We start from the raw sequence: 22,756 nt of genomic DNA on the forward strand, positions 1-22,756 counted from the left end.
TTTATGAAAAGTAGACAACGACCAAGCATGAAAGGGAATGCCTGATAACTTAATCCAAATACTTTCTTTCTGCAAATTAAAGAGATGAGAATCTGGTTTCCAAAGATCAAGGGACAATAACTTGCCCCTAATACGAACAAAACGATTCTTCAAAGCCATCAAAGAATCTTCCTTCGAGCGAAGAAAGAAGATGATCTTATTCTCCCCCATAATTTTAACCTTCGAAGCATGAGACACGCTCCAACTCCTTCTAGCCCAATCAAAAAGGCCAAAAATATCAGTTGACGGGGGAGAGAAGGAACCCACCACTGAGAACGTCGCACCTTATAGAAGTCCTTCTGACAGATCATATCTGATAGTCTATCGACACTCTTGCGTGTTATTTCTTCATACAATTAAATGGCATTTATTGAACTTATTTTTTAGTTTGATAATGTGACAACGAAATATGGGGGTCTTAAAAATACTCCTAACTAGGGCTTTGCCTCAGGGAGATGCAAGTAAATTTTTTCAAGCCAAAAGATATTCTACTCTTGGGGGAGTAAAATGCTCATTTACTCCCTCGAATAAGATCCCATCAAGAGTTAACACTAGGACTTCAAATTTTGGGGATATAACCTCTACAACCTATAGATTAACCTCAATAAAAAAGAATAATCCTAATTATATCTTTTATGCAGTTGTAAAATATAATGTCTCGAGAATGAATGAGACCATCCAATTTTATGTCGATGAAATCTAAGTGTTAGAAAGCTCAAATTTTAATTATTATTTTTAGAATAATCATCTAAGTGGCTGTGAAAATGTCATATTGAAAAGATCCCTCCAAGTAGGTCTTTTAACTGAGGGAGTAGAAGCAAACTACACTCCTAAAGGAGCATAGTATACAAAAAGCACTTCTATGTAATCCGTAAACAAAAAGGGCCCTTTACCAGATTAAATTTTACACATACTTCACCAATTGGGAGCACTATCGGCTTAGATTTGTTTGCTTTGAAGTTAAATGAGATGTTTTTTTTTTTTTTTTTTTTTTTTTTTTTTTTTTTTTTTTTTGAGAAATTCATCAAATCCCACTCAAGATTTGTTGGATTTGAAATTATGGAAGATGAATATTTCTTTTTTTTAGAGAAAATTATCAAATTGCATTTAAGATTTGAACTGCATGTAACATTTCACCCATTCAGGAATTTCCAACAATTTCTTTTAATTACTAACCTATGATGATGTGTATTTTGATAAACTATTTAAAATTTGATAAAAATATGACGAGCTATTTGAAATTTGAACAACTCTTAAATGTGATTTCATAAAGGAAAAAGTTTAGAGAAAATTACATAAAAATCTGTTATACTTTACGTTATTATTGATATACCAAATAGTTTCCGTTATAACATGTATGTCTGTTTTTTGCCTTTTATAACATAATTTTTTAAAAAAGACCACTTTACCCTTTTTCGGATTTTGAACATCCGAATTATTGGGATTTTCGGATGTTCATCATCCAAAAATGGGCTAAAGTTAAACCTTAAATTTCAGATGTTGAACATCCGAAATTAAGTAGTTTTCGAATGTTTAACATCTGAAAATATCCCAATAGTTTAACATTAAGTAAAACATTTTCGGATGTTGAACATCTGAATTTAAGAGATTTTCGGATGTTCAACATCGAAAAACAGAGAAGACGAAGGTTTATTTAACTATCAGGGTATTTTCATATGTTGAACATCCAAAAATCTCTTAAATTCAGATGTTCAACATCCGAAAATGTTGTACTTAACGTTAAACTATCAGGGTATTTTCGGATGTTGAACATCCGAAAATCCCTTAATTTTAGATGTTCAACATCCAAAAATAGGAAATTTAACGTTTAACTTTCGGCCTATTTTCGGATGTTGAACATCCAAAAAAAGGTAAAGCGGTCTTTTTAAAAACTTACATTATAAAAAGAAAAAAACATACATACATGTAATAACGGAAACTATTTGATATATCCATAATAACGTAAAGTATAACGGATTTTTATCTAAATTAGAGCCTACCTCAAAAATTTTACTAGAAGATGTTGTTGATGTCCAAATATCCTCAAATTGATCATCTTGACATCAAGATGCATGGATATAAGAAAATAATCAATTCAAGTTTTGGAAATAGGGTATTTTGTAATGCATTTTTGGACCGTCAATTTTCAAGATTTTCAATATTTTCAAGTTTTCATAGATCTGTCGATCTACACTATTTATGAAGCTTTATACTTTATAAATAAAGATGAAAATATATTTTAAGGCTATCACAAAGATTTCTCGTATTGAAACCACATTTCTCGACACTATTTGAAGGTGGGCTCTAATTTGATTGTTTAGACTTTAGAGCATACGCTCCATACAAACCACACCCTTTGATAAAATCTTCCTTTCTAAAAAAAGCCAAGTTCCTCAGCACCTGAGTGCGCAATCTGTGTTTACTATTGAGCCTGGAATCTTAATAACACCCCTCAAAAGTTGGGGCCACATTTTCTTGTTAGTTTCTACCCGAAGGAGTAAGGATACATTATGCTCCCGCTGGAGCATAAATCGTATTCCCCTATTAGTTTCTGCCCGAGGGAGTAAGGATACATTAAGCTCCTGCTGGAGCGCCAACCGTTCCTTTTATGAATGAGCACACTCCGTCCTAGCCCCCCTCACAACAAAATTGCAAATACCCCCGAAGGTGGGCTTCACAGACGACCCCAACCAAACTATATTTCGCAAGCCCCACGGTAAAAGTCAATTTTTTAGACAAAAAGTGTGAGACCGAAGGAACCTTTTGCCATACTGCTCTTCACCTGCTGGAGCCCATCACGAGATTGCCAGACCTCAAAAGAAATAGAAGCCAAAGTGCCAGATTGAGTACTGAAAGTGCCGAACAGTGTGAAGATAGATCATGTCACAACTATCGGATTGAGACATGGATGTGCCGGATCGTGTGAACAAGTTGCCGGACCCTTTGATTAGAGGACCGGCCGTAGGCAAATCATGTTGAGAAATATGATTTTTTGATTAAAAAGTACTTTTATTCAAAAAAAAATTTATGACTTTTTTTACTTCAAGGGTATTTGCTATAAAGATGTTTTGGGATAAAAGCTGCTAAATAAAAGTTTGGTTATAAAGATGTTTTGAGATAAAAGTTGCTAAATAAAAGTTCGGTTACAAGAGTTCGTCTAGAAAATCAGCTTTTGAGGACAATATGGAAAGAGTAATAATCTTACGAGACTCTCCTACATCCATATGTATAGGATCTCAAATAATTATCATTAAATTTAGCATAAATCTTTAAAAAAATTAAATTTCACGTCCATAATAACTTTTCTAGAGATATATGTCAAATTTAATGGTGATATTTTAAAATGTTTTTAAAGATATGTCTCAAATTTAATAGTAATTGTTTATTGTCCTATACACATAGGTATGGAAAGTCTCTTAGGATCATTACCCATATGGAAAGAAACTACCCTCAAAAGATCTTTAACCCTTTTTTTTTTTTTTTCTCTCCGTTTGATGATCCTGACATTTCGACCGTCTGATTCGTACAAGGAACGGCTGATAATTCATTCATCATACAAACAGTAATGTAGACGCTGGGTCGTGCTTTCAGGGTTTTAACATGTCAAACCTAGATAGAATTCCGACTTTTGAACAGGAGCAGCAAGAAGTAGATTTTCTGGTTCCTCAAAGTTCCAATCTTTAGAAAGAGAGGGAGAGATCACAGGCCCTCAAAAGTAAAATGTTACAGAAGGGTGAGGAATTTTTTAACTGGGAAATGGTATGCTTCCTGATTCCTCTGTGCTTTTAGAGAGAGGCAGGGTGAGAAATAACAATAAAAAGAAGTATGCCTACTTCTTCAAAATTTGGGCTTTTATCATCTTCTTATCAGCAGAGGTGCGTTCTTGACCTTCTCAGTTCATGGACACATTCTCTAGAGCTTCTTAATGTCTGTAATTCCAATTTCAACGCCCTAATTTTATTTAGAAGCAGGCGTTTTTCTTCCACTTTTTCACCACAAAATGAGGTTGAAATCTCAGAAGAACCCTTTAACCATTCGGGTTCTTCTTCAGTTATCAAAGACAATCAAATAGAAACAGTTTACAAGATTATAAACACCCAAGCTCGAGATGGATATGAAATGGCTGAGCTATTAGAGAAAGCTGGTGTTTCTCTGTCTACTGAATTGATTGATGGAGTTTTAAAGAGGGTGAGGTTTAGCCATGGAAGTGGGTCTCAGGCCTTCGAGTTCTTTTGCCTTATGGCTCGACAACGCGGCTTTTTTCACAGTTCGTATTCATATGACACAATGCTTTACATACTGGGAAGAGAGCGCAAGTTTGAGAAAGTTTGGGGTTTACTGAGAGAAATGCGCATAAAAGACCAATCTTTGATCACCCCAAGAACCCTCCAAATTGTTTTAGCTAGAATTGCTAAGGCTTGCTCAGTTAGACAAACAGTAGAGAGCTTTACAAGGATTCTAAGGTACTCTAAGCACCTCGACTCTACTGATAGTTTCAATGCTTTGCTTAGAACTTTGTGTCAAGAAAAGAGCATGGGCGATGCTCGAAATGTATATCATAGCTTGAAGCGCTCATTCAGGCCTAATATTCTGACTTTTAACATCCTTTTATCGGGTTGGAAAACACCCCAAGAAGCCGAAAGCTTCTTTGGAGAGATGATAGAATTGGGTTGTAAACCCGATTTGGTTTCTTATAATTGCTTGGTTGATGCACTATGTAAGGGTCGAGAATTAGATAAGGCCCTTAAGATTGTTCAGATGATGAGAGAGAAAGAGATTTACCCTGATGTAATGACTTATACTAGTATAATTGGGGGTTTAGGCTTGATGGGTCAGCCTGATAAAGCTTGTGAAGTCCTTAAGGAGATGAGGGAACATGGTTGTTACCCTGATACCCCTGCTTATAATGCAGCTATAAGAAACTTTTGCATAGCTCGAAGATTAGGCGATGCTTATAGGTCAATGGATGAGATGGTGATGAAAGGTCTAAGTCCGAACCCCACAACTTATAACTTATTTTTTCGGTGTTTTTATCAGTCTAATGATCTCTCTAGTGCATGGAGCATGTATCAGAGGATGATGGAGACTGGTTGCTTGCCAAATACTCAGACGTGTATGTTTCTTATAAAGTTGTTTAAGAGGCAAGAGAAGCTGGAAATGAGTCTTAGACTGTGGAATGACATGGTTGAGAGAGGTTTCGGTTCGTATACTCTTGTTTCTGATATTCTCTTTGATATGTTGTGTGATCTTGGGAAGCTAATTGAAGTGGAGAAATGTTTCTTGCAAATGATTGACAAGGGGCAGAAGCCTAGCAATGCTGCGTTTAAGAGGATTAAGGTTCTAATGGAACTTGCAAACAGGCAAGAGGCTATTACTTATCTCTCGAAGAAAATGGAGGCTTTTGCCTTTTCCCCACAGTTGAAAGAATAGTTTTGTTAAGAACACTGGTGCCAACATAGGGCTGCTTCATCTGTTTTTTGTGATTTTATGTATATTGTCAAGTATTTGAGTTGGATATGGTCCCCAGTTTTTAAATCTTTGTGCTTTTTGGATGGTATTGGTGTTTCTTGAAAATTTGGGGAACATCAATACTCATGCCAAAAGGCTCCATTCAACATCCACGGGGCTTCTCACGAGTTTTTTCTGTAAATTGTTGGGACAATCATTTCTGCGAAAGTGCTCTTTTTAAGGTCAGTTGTGCTCTGAATTGTTTCATCATATTACAAATCCATTTATAGAGAGAATGCAGCTTGAAGCTTCCATGTGAGGGTTCATGGAGGAAATGGCATATCAATTCAATCTAATCACCTCCATGTATATATCTTCTTCAAAATATCTTTATTTACATAGTTTGTGAACTGACATTTTACCATTAATAATTACACTTGGAGAATAACAGAATGCTTGCCTCGATACTTTAATATTTTGTGATTTATGATATCCTTAGCAAACCCTGGATTCATAGAACTAGGAAGTCTCAAAGGGATTAATATCATGGGACATATCAAAGAAAATTTAATATTGTGGTTGATAATCTTGATGAAGTAATGCCTAAGATCCTATGTCTACCTATATGAAGAAGAAATCATGTAAAGAAGGGGATTCTTATTTGTACAAATGGTACTTCGAACTTGGAACGAGCATAAAGAAATTAACGACACTTCTTTATCTTTTGAGTTGTTCTGCCTGATCAGTCGCTCAAGCTACCTTTTTTGTTATATGTAACTAAAATATGATGTTCAATGCTTTCCTTCTTGGGTACTCCATGAAGCTCAAAATTAATATTCATAGATTTCCTCATATCAAGGGTTAAAAAAAGATATAAAAGGTTTCCATTAGTTGAATTGTGAACACTTGGACAAATTACCATGCCTAAGGTTATAGCTCATGTTATTGTGGTGCAAACTCCTTGGCTTGTGAAATCTGGGTTGAAGCAGCATTTAGATGCAATTCTTTCATGCTTTGTTGACTGCGAACAAACTGAAATATTTTTAAGTTATGTTCAAGTGGAAGGCTTTAAAAGAGCAAGGAGAAGACTCCAAAGGACATAGATGGCAGAGTAATGAGAAGAGATAGGGTAACTTATGGTCTGACTTAGGCTATGGCCCATTATAAGCTGTACATATTACCGGTTTATGAAAATAGACGGTCTCAAAGACTCAGTTTTTCCTTGGTTCGTAATTTGACCTAGTCAATAACACAGTTATTCGGTCCAAACTGGGCCTTAGAATATACAAGGGCTGTATTTTGCAGATTGTGCTCTGAATGGTTTCTCCATGTAACTTGTACTTTTAATTTTGTTATACTCATCTTGATACTTTAGTCATACCTTGTAACATAAAAGCTCTGCGATTAATGGAGAGTACATTTTTTTCACAAGATTTCCCATTTCAAATAAAATCATGGGTGCCTATTTTCTTCAGATTGAATTCGAATTTCATCCTTTTATCAGTGTATCACCCAATAGCTGTGTAGTTCTATGCTCATTCATACTATCTTTATGTATGCTTCTAAGCATCTTGCAGAACTTGTAGGACTATTTTGGAGGGTAAAAGGTCTCTTTACGATCTTCGTTTTTCTTTTTATTTGCATTTAGGTAAATTGTCTAGCTTAACTGAAATTCAACATTTTTCTCATCACAATTGACTGCATCTTTGGAAACAACTTAACTTACTTTTTTATTCTGTTTATAACTTTTGAACTTTTATGCTCCCTTCTCCTGAATTGTGATTCTGAATGTTGCTGGTTTTCTTCAGTGACTTGATAGTTGATGCCCCATGAAATTTCGTATCCATTTTCTATTTTGCTTAATAACTCATTGCTTGAAATCCTAGTCAGTTTATAGTTTGGTGTTTAACTTGATATACTAACTCTGCCCTATAAGTGTCAATAGAGTAGGCTTTCCTGGTTTTAGTGTTTTGGTACGAGGTGTGCATCACACTGGCGACCTGCTTACATTAGGGTTATGTTGATCACGTATTTTACAACATGCCTATATGCAAACTCTTTATGTACACCATGCATACATGAATATTTACTCCTTCGAGTCTTAAGGGGTTGTTTGGGTCTCTGGAAATGCATCTCCAAGGGTTGCATTTCCTGGAATTGGTTTGATTTCCCCATTTGGATGTAAAAAATGGCTGGTGGGAGTTTAAAATAATTCTCCCCATAATTGTGCAAATTCGGAAATCAATATTTTGAAAAAAGGCAGAACAAAACAGCAATCCTTCTCATTCTCTCTCTCTATCGACTACTCCTGATTTTTACCTCGACAAGGATGACAACTTTTCCCTACAATGCTGGCCTGGCCCTGACAGGGCCAAAGAAACCGTGGCCCAGGCCCATCCCTGGCTGAATAAAATAAAAGTTAACCAACGGTAAACAATAACGAAAAAAGGGCCAGCCAAGGCTGAACTTGGCCGGCGCTATCACAGCCATGGCCCTGGCCCTCTGCCCACATTTTGTGGGCCAGGCCGTTCTTTTTAGGGCCGAGCCGGGTTCACCAGCCCATTGCTAGCCCTAATTCAGATTGCTACTACTGAAACAGAGAACCCCAAATCATTTTAAACTTTCTTTTGCTATATTAACCACAATTATCTCTGATGAATATTAAAATAATGAAAGTATGATGTTGAGCATGATGAATACACTTCAATTCAAAACTAGTATTGCATTCAAACAGCCATTTCTGTGATCAATATAACAATCACACATATTTTCATTCCATTCCTTTTATTGGGTCTTGTGAATAAATTTTTGGCAATTGCTCAAGGTCTTCGATATCGATGTAAACTGGCTTATGCACAAGGCATTTGATGGTCAGAGGCGACGAGTGCAAATCTGCATGGGCATCCTCAAGCCATTTAAGGTTTTTATCTCTCCTCTCATCTATGATCTAGATGAACTTCAACCACTTTTTCTTCTCAAACTTTTTGTAAATAAAATATTGTGTTCATCTCTAGGAGTATGCATACCATGTTTACATATTTATAGAACACTGAGCATAATGTAGTTGTTGTAGGTACTTCTTCTTGAAGAGATCACTGTTGATCTAGACGCGCTTGCAAGGCCCGACCTGCTGAAGTTCCTCAAGAGGGAGTGTGAAGAGAAAGGCACTACCATTATATATGCAATACATATATTTGATGGCCTTGAAGATTGGCCTTCACATATTGTATGCTTATTATTTATCTCATCTTGGTCCGTAAGTTGTGTGCATGTGCTTGTGTATATTTCATAATTCCTACTTCCATGATACCGATCACTGAACTTCCAGGTATATGTTGCCCAAGGAGAACTGCAGTTAGCATCATCACCCATGGAGAAAGTTAAGGAAATGAGCAATCTTTCATTGATGGTTTGTACTTTTCTAATTACCATTATTGACATTCTTGCTGTTGTTCCATAGATTTTCTTTACAAATTCAGTTATATGGGTCATTATTTTCTTTGTGAGAGAGAAAATTTGAGAGTTGGCTGAGGAGAGAGAGGGATGAAGAGAGAGAAAGAAGGAAGGACAGGAAAGCAAATGGCCTTCCTGAGTTTGAGAGGAGAATCAAGGGTACTCGAGTGACAGGAGACCCTGCAAGACGTGCAGTTCGAGTTTTGAACAATGAATGGGCAGCAGGAAGATTGCACTCAACTGTGGCAGGTGAAGAGAATTTTGTTCAGTTCGAACAGTGTTCTAAGATAGTGATGCAGTACGTGAGAGAAACTATTATGCACTAGGATCAATAACGGTTAGAATTTTATTTAGATTGTTGTATTCCTAGCCCGCCACTGGAGAGAATTTAGTATTAGATTCATAGAGAACCAGTTGTTTGAATGGATTGAGATTACATATTGTAATGATTCTTGTAATGTACATGGAAATATAATATTAATGGGAGGCATCCATTCTTCCCTAATGCTCTTAGGCTTACTTTGGACATACCATTTATTAATGAATAATCACTTCTCTCCTCCGCCCATTCATGAATAGACTCTTTGGTCTGCTCCAGCTATTCATAAATGATACCCCATTCATCAGTATGTTATGGAACCTTCCAAACAGGACCTAGGAAGAGGCATTCAAACGCTATTTGGTGAAGTATTACTGATGAAGAGAGGGATTGTTTCCAGTTGGGATTTTAAATTTCACAAACTTTGCAAGTTTAGCAAAAAGAATTGTTTAGCTTTGGCTGTTATTGGGACTGACTTAAAGGGTTCAGTCCCTTGACATCTTAGTTTAGCCTGATATCTTACCACTACAACAAAAGTCCAAGGCGACAAACTAGCGATGATTCATGTTCATTAAAAACCCTAATTGAAATTGAAATTACTTTAACAAAATTATAATCATTTTACTTCATAGGAAAAAAAAAAACCAAAGTGAATTCATAGAGCAATCAAAAAGAAGAAAATCATATTTGCCTTCAATTGTCACAGCAAGATCTAATATCAGGCATGGAGATTGGAAGCCATGAAATTCAGTTGATTTTTCTGTTATCCTTTTTTTTTTTTTTTTGGCTTCCAAATAATACTTCTCACCTCCGTCCATGAACTCTAAAAAACTATAAACTATAGCTGAAGTTACGTACCATGATATAGCTTATGTTGTGCTTTTCTCACAAATTTGGGCGACGTTTGCAGCATTTGGAGCTACCAAGTTTTGGCAAATGATTTTCTATGCCACTTTGATGTTTTGAGAAGTTCGTAAAACTTTCAAAAATTTGAAACTACCAGGGCTGTTTTTCACCCCTTACGATTTTGCTTCTCTTTCCACAAAATGTGATATATTAGTGCATTAATTGAAGAAAGAAAACCCTTGTCTATTTCTCTCTTCCCATCACTACATCTCTTTAGAATTTAATACCCTCTCACTTCTAGGAATAAATTATCAACAGATCGCTTATTCTTTACACCTGAAAACTTAAAAAAACAAAAGGGAATGGAGCCCTTCACAAATGTGAGAGATTGCCTTCCAACGGATCAAAAGTCGACAAACATTTGACTGAAATTCTGGTGGTTATCTCAAGCCAAGAAACTGATAATCCTAGGGGTGGCAACAGGGGGGTCCAACTGAACCCGGACCAAACCTTTCGAGTCCAAAATTTAGACCCATACCTGGATCCAAGGTAGGGTCCTTCCATCAAGTCCCGGGTCTCGTTAGGTCCATTGCCACCCTAGTGTTTTTGTGAGACACGTGGAATATAACTATGAACTTCGTTTTTTTTTGTTTTTGCCCTTTTATTTACCATTGTATACTTATTGGCAACATATACATTATTGCACAGCATTTTGAATACCCATATTCCTTAGTATTGTATGTAATAACTGAAAATTCCTAAAAAACAAGCGTAATGGCAACATTTATGAATACCCACATATACCCATATTATTCAAGTCAAGTCCGGATGGACCCAAACCCAAACCCAAACAGTATTTAGGTCTAGGTTTTGGACCTGAACGTAGACCCAACCTTTCGATTCCAAAATTTCAACCTGTACCTGAACCCAAAGTCAAATCTACCCATCAGGTCTCAAGTTTGGTTAAATCCATTGCCACCCCTAAACATAGGGTTCTCTTTTTGGAAAGGAAAAGCATATTTGTGCAGATCCCTCGAAAATAAATCGATTGGAAGGGAAAAGCATATTTGTGCAGATCCCTCAAAATACATTCGATTGCAAAGAAAAAGCATATTTGTGCTCATCCCTTAAATTTTTATAATAAATGCAATCTATACAATGCCTAAAAGCAAAGCCTCCCTTATTCTTAGTTAAAAAGTAAAAACATATTTGTTCGCATAACTTTAAATTTTACAATGAATGCAGTTTCTACAGGCCCATGTTTTATGAAAGACACCCTCAACTCGAATCCTCAGACAAAGCCTCAACTCGAATCCTCATCTGAAAAGCATTTTGGGTATCAAAAATCTCCATGATGACTTTAAAAACATTTCTAACACAGAATGAAATATGAAAAAAAAAATGGTATATATCTCATGAATCCATATACATTTATTTTAAGGCAGAACAGACAATCTAGGTAAGTATAACAATATTCATTATTTTTAGGACTTGAAATCTTTTTTTTTCTTTTTTACAACTATAATAGTCAACTCAAAAGATGATCGATTTGAAGATTTTTTAACGTCAAAACTACACCCCTTGCTTAAATAGTCCCAATATAAATTGCATTACCACCCAAATGCAACTGTAATCTATGGATTTCATTTCAAGAAATAATTGAATCCTACATTCACTATACAACAATTCAGGCTCAATGAAATTTAAGGCAGCAACAAAGCAAACAAACAGAGAGAGAGAGAGAAAGAGACAGACTCGTGACTTTGTAACCGATCAACCAACCCATGAGCAATGAATTTCAAGCCATAATATGGAAAGTAACAAAGAAAACAGCAAAGCTACGAAAGATGCAACAACAGTCTTGAGTTATTTTCTGGGGGTGCAAGGGTCAAAGAAAAAAAATCCATAGACTATTGAGAGAATCCTCAGAATGCTCAATCGACTGTCATATGCTTAGCAAGACCCACAATTTCTACTCCAACACTCCAGCAAACCCCAAAATCATCATAAGAGATAAACCAATTTTAAGCCTGTGACATTTGGTAAACACAAACAAGTTAGTTGAAAATTTCAAGAGCACGATTTTGTTATCATAAATAAAGTTAAGGCGAGATCAGTTCAGAAAATTGCAACTGATACACAACTCTAAATCATATATACAATGTATCATATATACAATGTATGTGTATGAGAGAGAGAGAGAGAGAGAGAGAGAAAGAGAGAGAGACATTACCCTGTTAGCGATGTTGTTTGAGAGCCAGTCTAATCCCTCATAAAGCCCCTCCCCAGAGGTAGCACATGTGCTCTGGATGTACCTGGAGAAAGGACCAACTATATTAATTTCTATTCTTAAGATCAATGGCACAATAAAATGAATGAGAAGAAAATAAAATCAAGAGAAATAAAACAGATAAGAGATTTTGCAAGGGAGGGAGGAGAGAGAAACCAGTGGCGTTGGCGGAGAGAGTGAAGGCCAAGCTTATCGGTGATCTCAGCAGCATTCATTGCGTTTGGGAGATCTTGCTTGTTAGCAAACACCAGCAGCACAGCATCCCTCAATTCATCCTGCAAAATAAAAATAACTAAAAAGTAAGCAAGTGATGAACAAAATCCTTATAGGACATACTTCTGTTAGTTTTAGTAGATCATTGACATAAATATGTAAATCAAGTTCCACAAGACAAGCTCTGCGAGTATGAAAGAAGAACACGCATTCATATTTCTCTAGAATGAAAATTCTAAGTAATTTCTATTTTCACCATATAAATAGTAGCACAAATGATTGGCAATATGATAACTGAGAACGAAGTTGAGAATAGCAAATAAAATTCATTTTTACAAGGTCAACCATGGAAACGAGAAACACAGGTCATCAGGTTGGTTCAGGATGCTTTTGATTTTTCCTCGGTAAGGTTTTGGCCGGTAGTTCATCTTCTTGGGGCATTTGCGATGATTTGGCATGGTCATGTATGTACCCTATGGATATGAAGTTCCCAAAAGACTCCATATCGCAAAAATCAATTGTTCTAATTAGAAATTCAAAGTCAATTAATACATATGATTTTGCTGTTGGTGAAATCTGATTACAGAAAAAATTAAGACAAACCTCAAAAAACTAAGATATAAGCAGGCAACATCTAATGAAGCATATAGTCCATCAAAAGGTTCCTAAAAGGACTCATAATGGGATCAGCGATCGATACAACAAAGCTAAAGAAAAATTTACGATAGTGGGTACTACATAACATTGAAGAATACAAACCAGGACGAATGTACGTCACATGAGGAAAATTTGCTTCAAAGAAGACCACCAACTTGATGAGCATAAGAAAGGAAATTATAAATAACAGGTTTATTAACAAATGGAAGCACATAAGGTATATTAGGAAGTTGACCTCATTCAGCATCCGATGCAGCTCATCCCTTGCCTCAACAATACGATCTCTGTCATTGCTATCAACAACAAAGATGAGACCTTGCGTGTTTTGGAAGTAATGTCTCCACAAAGGACGGATCTAGCATTCCATACACAGAAGTATAGTTAGTAAGCGATAAAAATCAGATACAAAACAATAAAGATTCCAACCCCCCCCCCCCCCCCCTTCCATAATAGCATGTGGAGAGAGAGAGAGAAAGAGGACTGCTAGTAAGTGTATATTGCATGCCTACAAATGGATATGAAACTAAACAAAACTACAATAGCATACCTTGTCCTGACCCCCAACATCCCACACAGTGAAGCTAATGTTCTTGTACTCCACAGTCTCCACATTAAATCCTGAAACAAGAAGAAACATTAAGTCATACTTCGTGACAAATACATAAACAGTAAGAAGCAGTACGACATATTTCTGTAATAGATGCAATTCAGAAAAGCTTCAAAAGCTACCATAAATAAAATCCCATGGAGCTTCGGATCATTTTAAACTCCTAGAATAGATATCAAACAAACCATGCCACATCCACATCCTCAAGGGATAAAGGATATAAGAAGACAGCACCAATTCATGTATTTTGGGGAAACAACCCATAAATTAGATACCAAATTAAAATTCTGATAGCAAGAAGTTGTAAAAAAATGGTTTTGCCTCAACAACTCCATGGATGAAATTTCTCAACAAGTTGTTGAGATAAATGGCATATGGTATACTCATAGATTTCTCTATCCATCAGGCTGAAGTCCAAGATTAAAATACCATGCTCACATGCTTTGATTGCCAAGTGAAAACCAATACAACCACAATAACAAAGATATACCAAAGCAAGAAAGAAATCACTAAAAAAATCTAGTAATTCATGAAATAGGTCCAAAGCATGTTTCCAAGAGATTGGTCCTTAAAAATCTAAATAATCGACATGCATCTTCTCGACCTCATTCACCCATGGAATTAGTTCGATAATAGCTGTTAACCTCAAAATTAATTTGTAGAATACTCTTTTAGTGATAAGAAAAATTGGACAAGATCATACATACCAATAGTGGGAATTGTGGTGACAATCTCTCCCAGCTTGAGCTTGTACAAAATGGTTGTCTTACCAGCGGCATCCAAACCAACCATAAGGATACGCATCTCCTTCTTTGCAAAAAGCCTACTGAAAAGCTTGGTGAAAGTCAGCCCCATCTTTGTGCCCTACAAACCAAGACAAATAGAATTAGCTTCAAGGACGAAGAAAACTATAAACAAATGAATTCACTTTTAGCATTCGTGTACTTTCCAGACCCAAGCACGTGTGGTACACGTACATACTGATCATAAGTACAGAGAGACTTAAACATACGAAATACCAAAAGCTAGAGAGGGAGAGAAAATGGAAATAGAGGATATCTTTGTAACCAAAACCAATGCCCCTACGCAACTCAAATTAATAGTCCATTTATGTGTTTTACTCCTAGTCATCTAATAAATTAGCAAATGTAGATAAAAATTTCTGGATGTCAACTTTGAGTACAGCAAGCTACTCTAGCATCAGATAGAAGCTGTCCTTCACAACTGGATTTGCATATCATTTAAGAAAAACCATGTTGGTGACTTTACAATGTTTGCATATAAAAGTCCATTAGGACATTGAAAAGTCCAGCATGTTACTAGAAAAAATATTCAGTCGGTCACTGAAAGTCAAAACAGCATGACTCTGCATAAATCAAATTTTCAGGTCAATAATGGAATAAAACACTGGATTCAACCTGATTTACATAAACAACTACAAAATCCATGATTCAGGAGTCCAATAGGCCATTGAAAAGTCAAGCATATTACTAGGAAAAATGTCCAATAGGTCATTGAAAGCCACAACGGCATGATTCTGTATAAACCAAATTTTCAGGTCAGAATAATTGATCAAAAGACTAAATTCAACCTGGTTTATATAAACTAATACAAAATTAATGATTCAGAAGTCAGGACCTCAAAGGAAACAAAAAAATTATACTATTATTGCTTAAAAAAATTAAAACCAATGATGATCCTAATGGATATAATTTTGTCTGGCAGCTAATCAATAATAATGTAAGGCGTAAATAAAATTTTAACAAAATAAAAAATTGAAAGTTCAGTTTTCCACCAAATCTTAAACTGGAAACAAAAAGAACAAAAAAAGAAAAGAAAAAGGAAGGCCAGGTCTAAAAGACAGATCATCATAAATGGTAGAAAAAAAACAGTTCACAATAAATTCCTTCAAATACAACAAATCAAAATATCAATATTAACAATGTCCTTATAAAAAGTTAACTATATACTCGAGGAAAAAAACAATGTCCTTATAAAAGGTAGGTGAATAAGATTCATCTCAGCAAAATCATAAAAAAATATAGATCATGCTGCAAATCCAATGGATCTACACCAAAACACAAAGAAATGGGCAAAAGTGGAGCAGATTTTCTGAAAAATAAACAGCAATAAATCAGACTCAAGATAGGACAAGTCCATCATGAAATGGGTCAGGAAGGCGGATTCAGCGTGCTTTCACAAAATTCACAAACATTACAACCAAAGGTTAGCACGATCCAAATGAACCAAAGAAAATCCAGAATACCTCAAAAGCATTCACAAATCAACCAAAGGCGTCAATTCAGCCTTTATAACCAAATGAATTGCCAAATTCCCCATTGAAATACCTAATTCATCAGTGTATTTATCATTTCATCCATTATATTGAAGATAAAAGCGGATCAGGCAAGGAAAGCAAACAGATCTGGTTAAAAAAAAGGCTTAAAATGAAGATCAAACAGGTGACATTAGGGATAAATTCAAATAGATGCTACATAGAGAAAGCAACAAATGATCGACAAATCAGAAAGAGAAAGCAACAAATGATCGACAAATCAGAGAGAGAAAGCAACAAATGATCGACAAATCAGAGAGAGAGAGAGAGAGAGAGAGAGAGCAACATACGAAAGATATATCAGAGAGAAAGCGAGGAAATGCCTGTTGTTAAGGATCTGTTAGAAGGGGAACAGAGGAGCAGCTTCTTCTTCTTCAGGCAATCTCCGTCAGATGCAAAATCTTCCAGAGAAAAGCTGCCCTCCAGACGATGAACTCAAGAAATTGAGGCTATTTATAGGGAGGGCCTGGTCTGAATCTTCAAATTCGATCAGCTAAAAGACGTAAATGCCTAGACAAATATGCTGAATGCCGGATGTATCCGTTCTGGTTCTACGAGAATAGTGACACCATGGTTATGATGGTCATCACCGCCCAATCAATGGGTTGGACGGTGATGGAGGGAGAGTATGATATGAAGTCAGACTAGTGAAGTTTGAGGGCTAATAGCCCTCCATCTCAATCTGATTCATTAATTGGACGGGGATGCCTCTCAAGACTATGTTTTATCATGTTCTTGCAGATAGATCATACTGAATTTTAAGGTGAGGTTAAGAATAGGGCCTAGGTTGGTTAATAGTTGATATTTGCATCATTATGTACTATATTTGTATTTTATTATCATCATCAGAACTTTTTTCCAACTATTTAAAGTCCGCTACATAAATCTTAGTCTACCATTCTGTTTTATCAAAGGCCATAAGTCCCTATATCGTTTTAAACAATGCTCTTGTTTGTATTTGTTCCCACCCCCCCCCCTCCCCCCCCCCCCCCCCCCCCCCGCCCCTTCCTCCCGCCTTCCTGAAAAATCCACAAACTTTCTGGCATAATAAAAAACATTATGTACAAAAAGACAATTCATCTTTTGTACATGGAAGTCAATGATTCCACACATTTGGTGTCAAATTGGATGGCTTCAAGTGAGTCATGAAGTTTGATATTTTTTTTTTTTTGAAAATTTGTGTCTATTCAATGGCACTCTTACAACCGGCCATTTTGAAATTTAAGGAACAAAAATGATTGTGACCTTCATATACAAAAGATAAAAGAAAAAGTTTACGTAGAGTCGAGGATCTAAACAATCAAATTAGAGCCTACCTCAAAAATTCCACTAGAAGATATTGTTTTGATGCCCAAATATCCTCAAATTAATAATCTAGACATCAAGAAGCATGGACACGAGAAAAATAAATAAAAATTCTAAGTTTTGGAAATGGTGCATCTTGTCATGTATTTTTTACCGTCAATTTTCAAGATTTTTCAAGTTTTCATAGATCTGCTCGATCTGCACTATTTTTAAAACTTTAAATTTTATAATTAGATATAAAAATATATTTTAAGGCTATCACAAAGATTTTCAGTATTGAAACCACATTTTTCAACACTATTTGAAGGTATGCTCTACTTTGATTGTTTAGAGCCTTGGCTAGATACAAACTACACCTTTTTACCTTTTCCAATATAGCCCAATTATCATCATTATAATAATTTCTCAATTAATTGGAGTTAGTAACTACAGCTAGATCTATATCATTTTTTGAGATTCCTTACAGATAATCAAATTTGTACCATTTTGGAGCTACAAAACATGGATCTATAGATAAACAGTAGTTTCACTAATTTAAAATGTACTTTACATTCTAAATCCATAAAAAACCTAGGTCGGCTTGGGAATCCTTGAGGTGGTGGACTTGTTCAAACATACACAGTATTACCCTATGGAGGTGCCAATATAATATTGGGCACATATTTGCTCCGAAGTCTAAGTCCATAAGCCCAAACCTCAATGTCGGTCCAATTTTGACTGAATTTTTTCTTCTATTCCTATTTGTTGTTAACGTAGAAAACCAATGGCAGTTGCTTAATTTCTCATTTGAATTTGGGCCCAATTTCAACATTTAAATATTGATGAACGTCGCTATTACAATGACTCCCTTGGATTTTAAGTTTTGAAAACGTTGTAGTTTGTATAAGGCTGAGGCCCTAAACAATCAAAGTAAGACGCACCCATAAATAGTGTTGAAAGATGTTGTTTCAATATTAAAAATCTTAGTGATGGCCTAAAAATTTATTTTCATCTTTAATTAATAATTTTGACACTTATAAAATAGTGTAGATCGAGTAGATCTATGAACACTTGAAAATCTTGAAAATTGACAATCTGAAAATGTATTACATGATATGTTATTTCTAAGACTTGAAATCCATTTTTTCTAATGTCTATGCATTTTCAGGTTGAGATGATCAATTTAAAGATTTTTTGACATCGAAACAACTGCTTCTAGTGAATTTTTTCAGGTGGACCTTAATTTGATTGTTTGAGGCCCCACTTTTCCTTAGATAAACTTTTTCCCTTCCAAAAATGCGCCTTACAAATCAAGTTTAGTTGCTCTAAAAAAAAGAAACATCTTCCTATTGCCCATTTACACAAGCAACCCTTTCCCATTCGTGACAGTGCCGAACTTCCGTTCAGCACGTCAAAGTGAACATAAATAAATAATAATAATAATAATAAAGAAAAAAAAAAAACAACCTTGAGATTTAAGGAGACAAATCACAAAGTAACCAACCTTGATATTTTCCCTTGCATGCTTTGTTTTCCTATGAAAGAACGAAGGAGAGAGGCTAGTGTAGATATCCTTTATTAGTTAAAATTGATGGAGTATGGATGCGACTAAACTTGAGATCTGAGAAGAATGCCGTGAGGTTGGTGATCGCAGAGTTAAAAGAGATTTTTTTTTTCTTGTTGAGTATTTCTCTCTCTGGCTTCCCATTTTTATAGGGAAAAGAAAGACTAACAATTATATGTCTCCAACGGGTCCCTAGAAAAATGTCTTGCCTGATGTCAGGGATTTCATTCAACGCATCCATGTGAACGTTGGGTCACCGATTTCATCCAACATATCCAAATGAACATCGGAGATAATTATGGATAATGAGATTCCTCCAAGCCCACAATTGTAGGCTAAATCACATAAGGCCTCATAGCCATACATGTTAATATCCTTTTCATTTTGAGAAATTTATCAAATTATTTATGAGATATGAACAATTCAACATTTCAGACAAGCTTTTTGTTTAATTTTATCCAATCTTTTGGTTTAATTTTATTTTGGGTTGGTATTGCGTCAGATTGAACCATCCTCATCCAAGGGCCAGAAATCAATTTTGTTTTTTATTTTTAAAATTTTATTTAACAATAATATTAATATGAAATTTGGGTTTTCAACTATTTTTAATTAGAATTAAATAAAAATACAATAGAAAATGAATTTTCAATAAAAAATATTGATCAAATTAAATTTTTAGGTATTTTGGTCATTTTATTTTAATTATTTATTAATCATTTTTATTTAGTCCTCTTTATAAACGTAAACCTACACCTAAAAATCCAGATAAATATTTTATTTAAATAAAAAATAAAACATGAAATTATTTTTGGCCATTGGATTTGACCTTGATAAAACTCAACCACTTGATTGGTGCTTTTATACCCCTCGTAGGACTGGCTGGACAGTTCATTATTTTAGTCAAAATCGTTTTCGGGGTTGGCCACAAGGAAACTATGTCTTTTAAGAAGGAAAATTGTTTCATGTGGGCTGGACCGCATTTCTACATGTACGGTGCAAAAAGTGTAAAACATCTATTTTAAAGATGGATGCAAGTAGGTGTTCCATTTAAAAACAATGGAAACTAACGGTCCAAATGTTTTCTTGCTAGAATTATTATTGTAAGTTTAAAATTTTTTATTTATTTATTCATATTCATGATCTCCATGTTAGATATTACATGTTTTTAAAAATTAAGTCTTAAAATCCATCTCAAAAATAGATTTATTAAGAGGCCTGCATTTGTACATATGTGGGCTTGGCCGCATAGAAACTGAGTCCTTTAAAAAGGAAAATTGTTTCATACGGGATCGACCACATTTCTACATATGCGATTCATAAAGTGCAAAGCATCGATCTTAAGATGGATGCAAGTAGGTGTTCTATCTAAAAATAATGGGAACCAACAGTCTGAATGTTTTCTTACTATAATTATTATTTTAAATTTTTAAAATTTATTTATTTTTTCATATTCATAATATCCATGACTGAGGTTACATGTCCTTAAAAACTAAGTCTTAAAATCCATCTCAAAAATAAATGTATCAAGAGGACCATATTTTCACGTATGCAGGCATGGCCGTAAAGAAACCGGGTCCATTTAAGAATCCAAATGAAAAAAATTGCGCCAAAAATGATTTCGACTAAAATAATGAAATGTCGAGCCAGTCCTACGAGGGGTATAATTGTGACAGTCAAATTTTTGGGGGTACTTTCGGCATTTTAAAAAGTCGCGGTGCTCGTGCTGCCAAGACGTTAGAAAACGCGGGGCCGTCAATTACGAGGGCTAAGTAGGATCGGACCAGTTGGACGGTCACCGTTAACTAACGATTCTTGAGGATTTATAAAGGGTGGCAGCATCACATGGAGAGATTCCCCGCGTGCCCCATGTTGCTGATTCTTAGGACGTACTCATATGTACACATGCGTCCCCTCTTCAAAATTTATTTTTGAGACTGATTTTGGACCTAACTTTTTAAGGAAAATATGATCTCTAACTTGGAGGTCATGAATGTGTAAAATAAATAAATTTTAAAAATTACAAATGATATTTTTTAGAAAAAAAGTTTGTAGATCATTGATTTTTATATTCTTAAGATGGACCACCCTCTCACATCCATATTTAAGATTGGATGTTCTTAAGTAAGGATGTTCTATGCCTGCCCCTCTTGTGATACAAGTGTAGATGTATGTCCTCGACACAAAACTTTTTTTTTTGAAAAATTCTTTTTTTTTCAAATTTATAAGAATTTCAAATTTTTCAAAAGAACTTGAGGAAAAAGTATTTATTAATTGAATTAATATAAGGAAAAAGTTTATATAAGGTTTCAACTTTAAAATGTAGAATTAAAGATGCACCTCAAAAATCTATCGGAACTTCTTGTTTATTAAAAACCCTTTAATTGATCATCTTGACATCAAGACGTATGAATATGTGAGTCCCAAAAATAGTGCATCTTGCAACACATTATCTACACCATCCGTTTTCAAGATTTTCATATGTTTATAAATCTACTTGATTTTAACCATTATTGGAGTTTAAAATTTTATAATTAGATATGAAAATAGATTTTCAAAAAATATTAAGATTTTTTTACACCAAAATTACATGTTATGATAAAATTTGGAGCTGCGTCTCAATTGGATTGTTTAAAGTTGCGACCTTATAGAAACCACACCCTTAATATAATTTTACATTTTATCTTTTCTAAAAAAAAAAGTCTTATAAATAGCTTCTTTCCCATAAATTTATTAAAATTTCTGTTTCTTTTCATTAAGTTGATATTTTTGAAGTGTAATTTTGTTTACATTGTATTTAAAAATATGGGGATTGTATTCTTAGAAAAGATAATGTCTCAAAATAACTATATCTCTCAAAGTGGTAGATAAAGTTATAGAAAGGTTATTCCAATGAAATCTTTTCTCTAAACCAAGAGTATTATTATAAAGAGGAAGAGACATTCAGTCGCTACCAATGATTTAGGCAACTGGGAATTCGCGATGAGGTTTGAATATTTGGATTTTTTTTCGGTAAATTGAATATTTGAGTTTGCTTGTAGATATCAGATTGTATACACGATAAGACTATATACCTCTAGTACAAGGATGTCACAACTATTTATAAATTTGATAGCTTAAGTGTGTCAACATTCTTTTGAACTTCGAGCTTGGACAATGGTATAAATGTAGCCATCCAATTTCACTTCCAATAATTAATATTAATTGCAACCACCTTATACTAAAGGTAAGCAATCTCATTGTATACTTTTCATATACATTGTTCATTAAAAGTAAAAATTTTGTTGCCTTTTTTATGTATCTAGATGTTTGATTAAGATAATCTTTTTGAATTTTTTGTTATTTCATTGCTGCATAGATATAACAATTTGGATAGACCACTATTTCATATTTTTGGATTTTCATATTTTTGTTGACTACAATCCTATACAAAGGGTCTGTTTTTTTTTCCTTCTAACAATAATCCTACTATAGTCCGTATTATTTGTTAATATAATTATTATATTTATATTTAGTATTGTTGGCATTATTTTATTGCACCCTCCCAATTAAACCATTGTATGATTTGTGTATCGACAACCGAGCAAACATTATTGTTGCATTTAATAAAAGTTTAAACTAAAATTTGTCAAGTATTACCCTAAATCAAGTACGGACATAAATTTATTGTTCAATAACTTTAGTGCATCCTGTAACCTATAAGT

At 34.7% G+C, this 22,756-nt stretch overlaps 3 protein-coding genes across 4 annotated transcripts; 2 read left to right on the forward strand and 1 right to left on the reverse strand.

Moving 5' to 3' along the window:
- The first annotated feature begins 3,761 nt into the window (after nt 1-3,761).
- LOC148783362 (Pentatricopeptide repeat (PPR) superfamily protein) lies at nt 3,762-5,733 on the forward strand. The gene has a single exon (XM_088858646.1). The coding sequence runs from the start codon at nt 3,865-3,867 to the stop codon at nt 5,467-5,469; it is 1,605 nt and encodes a 534-aa protein (XP_088714772.1). The 5' UTR covers nt 3,762-3,864; the 3' UTR covers nt 5,470-5,733.
- LOC105420443 (ABC transporter I family member 20) lies at nt 3,762-9,293 on the forward strand. Its single transcript, XM_088858647.1, is given in 6 exon segments — nt 3,762-5,729; nt 8,312-8,407; nt 8,561-8,713; nt 8,816-8,896; nt 8,997-9,202; nt 9,204-9,293. Coding segments are annotated over 6 exon segments (660 nt in total). The 5' UTR covers nt 3,762-5,633; the 3' UTR covers nt 9,232-9,293.
- A 2,574-nt stretch (nt 9,294-11,867) lies between these two features.
- LOC18431412 (ADP-ribosylation factor 2) lies at nt 11,868-16,635 on the reverse strand. Of its 2 annotated transcripts, none has more exons than XM_011623981.3 (7): nt 16,531-16,635; nt 14,580-14,736; nt 13,813-13,883; nt 13,501-13,620; nt 12,552-12,670; nt 12,339-12,420; nt 11,868-12,135 (listed from the first exon to the last, which is right to left on the reverse strand). In XM_011623981.3, exons 2-7 carry the CDS (start codon nt 14,725-14,727, stop codon nt 12,130-12,132), a joined length of 546 nt encoding a protein of 181 aa, XP_011622283.1. In that variant the 5' UTR covers nt 14,728-14,736; nt 16,531-16,635; the 3' UTR covers nt 11,868-12,129. The 2 variants fall into 2 exon arrangements, with proteins under 2 accessions (XP_011622283.1, XP_011622282.1); XM_011623980.3 differs by having other exon boundaries at nt 16,498-16,635.
- Nucleotides 16,636-22,756: the final 6,121 nt, after the last annotated feature.

Source organism: Amborella trichopoda, chromosome 2 (assembly GCF_054954075.1).
Source record: "Amborella trichopoda isolate Santa Cruz 75 chromosome 2, AtrichopodaSantaCruz75HAP2 v2.0, whole genome shotgun sequence".
NCBI classification, from domain to species: Eukaryota; Viridiplantae; Streptophyta; class Magnoliopsida; order Amborellales; family Amborellaceae; genus Amborella; species Amborella trichopoda.

Bases quoted from the DNA above. Each gene is read 5' to 3' on its own strand.
- LOC148783362 (XM_088858646.1), top strand. From the start codon at position 3,865: ATGCCTACTTCTTCAAAATTTGGGCTTTTATCATCTTCTTATCAGCAG.
- LOC18431412 (XM_011623981.3), bottom strand. From the start codon at position 14,727: ATGGGGCTGACTTTCACCAAGCTTTTCAGTAGGCTTTTTGCAAAGAAG. The intron at 13,884-14,579 runs GTATGTATGATC...TTCTTGTTTCAG, and splicing joins CACCACAATTCCCACTATTG to GATTTAATGTGGAGACTGTG. The intron at 12,421-12,551 runs GTTTCTCTCTCC...TCCTTTCTCCAG, and splicing joins TCTCTCCGCCAACGCCACTG to GTACATCCAGAGCACATGTG.